General features: G+C 39.1%; 1 protein-coding gene across 5 annotated transcripts in view; it reads right to left on the reverse strand.

Moving 5' to 3' along the window:
- LOC111819247 (SLAM family member 9-like) overlaps positions 1-3,789 on the reverse strand; it is a 36,507-nt gene that overhangs the window by 22,052 nt on the left and 10,666 nt on the right. For all 5 annotated transcript variants that reach the window (XM_023725594.1, XM_023725598.1, XM_023725596.1 and 2 more), the window contains exon 2: positions 2,879-3,226. In XM_023725594.1, coding sequence (XP_023581362.1) covers positions 2,879-3,226 — 348 coding nt within the window. The remainder of the gene's footprint in view (positions 1-2,878; positions 3,227-3,789) is intronic.

The raw sequence follows: 3,789 nt of genomic DNA on the forward strand, positions 1-3,789 counted from the left end.
GGTCGTTAGTGTTCAATGTGTCAAATCTATTCTTGAGATGGTCTCTAAATTCAGGTGGAATATTCTCAAGGTTGCACTTTGGCTCACGTGGACTTCTTTTAATTTCCCTCAGCTTCAACTTGAACTTGCATGTGAGCAATTGATGGTGTGTTTGGCAGTCAGCCCCTAGCCTTGTTCTGACTGAAGATACTGAGTATTTCCATGATCTCTTTCACAGATGTATTTGATTTAATTCCTCTGTTTTCCATTCAGTGAGGTCCATTTATATAATCACCAATTATGTTGTTGAAGAAAGGTATTTGCAATGAAGAATTCGCTGGTCTTGCAAAATTTTATCGTGCGATCTCAGGCAAAGTTTCTATCTCCAAGGCCATACTTTCCAACTACTGCTCCTTCTTCTTTGTTTCCAACTTTCGCATTCCACTCACTAGTAATTATCAGTGCATCTTCACTGCATTTTTGGTCAATTTCAGACTGCAGAAGTTAGTAAAAAAATCTTTAATTTCTTCATCTTTGGCATTAGTGGTTGGTGTGTAAAGTTGAATAATAGTCACAGTAAGTGGTCTTCCTTGTAGGCGTATGGATATTATCCTATCACTGACAGAGTTGTACTTCAGGATAGATCTTGACATGCTCTTTTTGATGATAAACGCAGTGCCGTTCCTCTTCAATTTGTCGTTCCCGGCATAGTAGACCATCTGTTTGTCTGATTTTGAAAGGCCAATACAAGCCCACTTCAGCTCACTAATGCCTAGGATATTGATCTTTATGAGTTCCGTTTCATTTTTGACAACTTTCAATTTTCCTAGATTCATAGTTTGTACATTCCATGTTCTGATTATTAATGAATGTTTGCAGCAGTTTCTTTTCATTTTGAGTCATGCCATGTCAGCAAATAAAGGTCTCAAAAGCTTTACTCCATCCACATCTTTAAGATGGACTCTACTTTGAGTATGCAGCTCTTCCCCAGTTGTACTTTGAGTGCCTTCCAACCTGAGGGGCTCATCTTCCAGCACTATATCAGACAATGTTCCCCAGCTATTCATAAGGTTTTTACTGGCCAATTTTTTTCAGAAGTAGATCACAAGGTCCTTCTTCCTAGGTTGTCTTAGTCTGGAAGCTCTGCTGAAATCCGTCTACCATGGGTGACCCTGCTGGTATTCGAAATTCCGGTGGCATAGCTTCCAGCATCACAGCAACATGCAAGCCACCACAGTATGACAAACTCTCAGACATATGGTGGACATTAGGAATGAGTATTAGGGCATAAATAAAGATATTTTTAAAAAGATATTAAAATTATAAGGAAATATTACAACTATTTGTTGTAACATATCACTTAAAAAGATTGAATTTTTTCACTTAATAAAATTAGAAAACTTAAAAGACACTCAGCCTTAGAAGAAATTAGTAACGTAACCAAAGAGCTGTCCTTACAGAGAACATGGAGTGCATATGGTTTTAGAAGTGCAAATGGTTTCAGGTGTGTTACCAAATGGTTAAAAATAAAATAAAATAAAATTCCTGTGTTATTCAAATTGTTCCAGAGATTAGTAAAAGGCAAAATGTTTCTCAGTCACATCAGACAAGGAGAGTGCCTAAAACAAAAGAGGATAAGACATACTTGCAAACCCATAGGCTAATGTCTGTTATAAACATAAACTTAAAATTCCTAAATTAATATCAATACATCTGATCTAATAGGGCTTATTTTGGAATGCAAAAAACAAAAACCCAAACCAACTACCGTCGAGTTGATTCCGAGTCATAGTGACCCTATAGGACAGAGTAGAACTGCCCCAGAGGGTTTCCAAAGAGTGTCTGGTGGATTTGAACTGCCAGCCAAACACTTAACCACTACGCCATGTATTCCATTAGCAGATAAAAAGAGAAAACCAGCTAGCATTTACTGAGCAAGTATGTTTCCAGGCACTGCTCCATGGGCTTTACACTAACTCATTTAATTCTCATTAATAACTCTATGAAGCTACATAGTACACTGCAGGGGTGGAGGTAAGATGCATTGTTTGGTTTTAAGCAGGAGAATGAGAATGAGCAGTATGACATTTTAAAAAGATCAGTGTGGCAGCTGTGTGGAGGGTGGTTTGGAGAGGGGAGAGTAGAGGCAGGGAGGCCCATTAGGGAGCTGCTGGCATAATGCAGACAGAGGTGATGGAGGATGGGTAGGGGCAGAAGCACCCATAGGAAAGAGCTCTGACAGGTTGGATACTCAGGCTCTTCCCCCTCTTGTTCTTTTCTCCAGCTTTCTCTGGTTCACTGTCTGCCCAGAGCTCTCTGTTTCAAGGTGGAGAGTATTGGCTTCCTTCTTGGGCTGGGAGCTGCAGGGAGCAGAACTTGATCTCCTGTGTCTTCAACTTGAGTCTAGAAGGGAGCTTTGTCCTGAGAACTCTCTAACTTTAATGGCTTTGGGTAATTTGTCTAAAACCACTTTATTAATGACCAGTTCTATCATTCAATCTCCTTTTTAATGTCTTTTTCCTATCTTTTTTTATATCCAGTTGGTTTTTGCCAACTATTTTTTTTGATGATTTAAGAATTTTCAAATCAGCTTTCGAATGAACCAATTGAGAACACTTCTGATATAATTTTGCATTTCTAATAATCAATTTTGCTGTATTTTATGACTGCAGAAATTTTTATATCCTTTTGGGTAAATTCCTCTCCATATTTCATGTGTATTTTATGCCTTTTAAGACATCTTAGAACTTAATCTTTACAATTTAGTTTTTATATTTAGAACATCAGAACAGATTCAAAAACTCTAAATGAGGGTTGTCAGTTTGACCAGGTTTTAGGCTAACTCACTTTAGATAAAGGGGAAATCAGAATGCCTGTTGGGCATGACCACACTCTTTACCGTATACACAGAGTCTAACGATGTCCTCCTGGAATTTTCCTGAGCTGAATTTGATTTTTGCTTCATATAGTCCGCTCATTTCCGCAGTGAGGTTCCTGATGCTCAAGAAAGCCAACTCTGTCAGGCTGAATCTGTGCTTGTATTTGTCTTCAAAGTCATACCAAGCAGGATCAGTGGTGTTAGGCCTCCAGGACACCAGCAATTGATTTTTCTCATCCTCAGAAATCCAACTCCACTCAATCTCTCGGATGGTAAGGGGCAAGGAGGAGTTCAGTTGCAGCTGAGCAGATTCCCCCACAGTCCTGTTCAGTGTGCAGGGAGAGTGGAGTTCTTTGACAGTCTGGACACCTGTGAAAACAGGAGATAAGATTGGGGGAAGAAAGGAACTCAGCAAACATTTATGTGAAATGACTATATGCTTTCACATCACATTCATTTGATTCACAAAAGAGAATTATCTTCATTTTTACAGAACAGAAATAGAGCTGCAGAGCTAACTTGCCTAGGCATTGATCTTGCCTAAAACATGGCAGTCTTGATTCAAGCCCACGTCTGTCACTCTCCCAGAATCATGCTCTCTCCTTCTCTGGGAACTTGCACCCAACATGTCCTTAACCTAATTTCATGGCAAAGAAAATGAATGTTAATAAAGAATGCTTAGATTTTTCCACTTGTTTGTACACTCTGGGAGAAAATCATTCTCTGCTGCCATGATTTTTTCCTTAAGCCACTGCAGCATTGCTCTTCTGAAATTGCTCTTATGTCACTAATAATCCCCTAATTATCAAATCCCACTGTCACCACTCAGTCCTAGTCTTACAGGACCATATTGTGGCATTTGACATGTGACTAATTTCTCTTTCTTGAAATTCTACTCTACTCCTTTGATACAAATTTCAACTCCTCTGGTC

The sequence above is a fragment of the Trichechus manatus genome, unplaced genomic scaffold (assembly GCF_000243295.1).
Source record: "Trichechus manatus latirostris isolate Lorelei unplaced genomic scaffold, TriManLat1.0 scaffold00333, whole genome shotgun sequence".
In the NCBI taxonomy this organism is placed as follows: domain Eukaryota; kingdom Metazoa; phylum Chordata; class Mammalia; order Sirenia; family Trichechidae; genus Trichechus; species Trichechus manatus.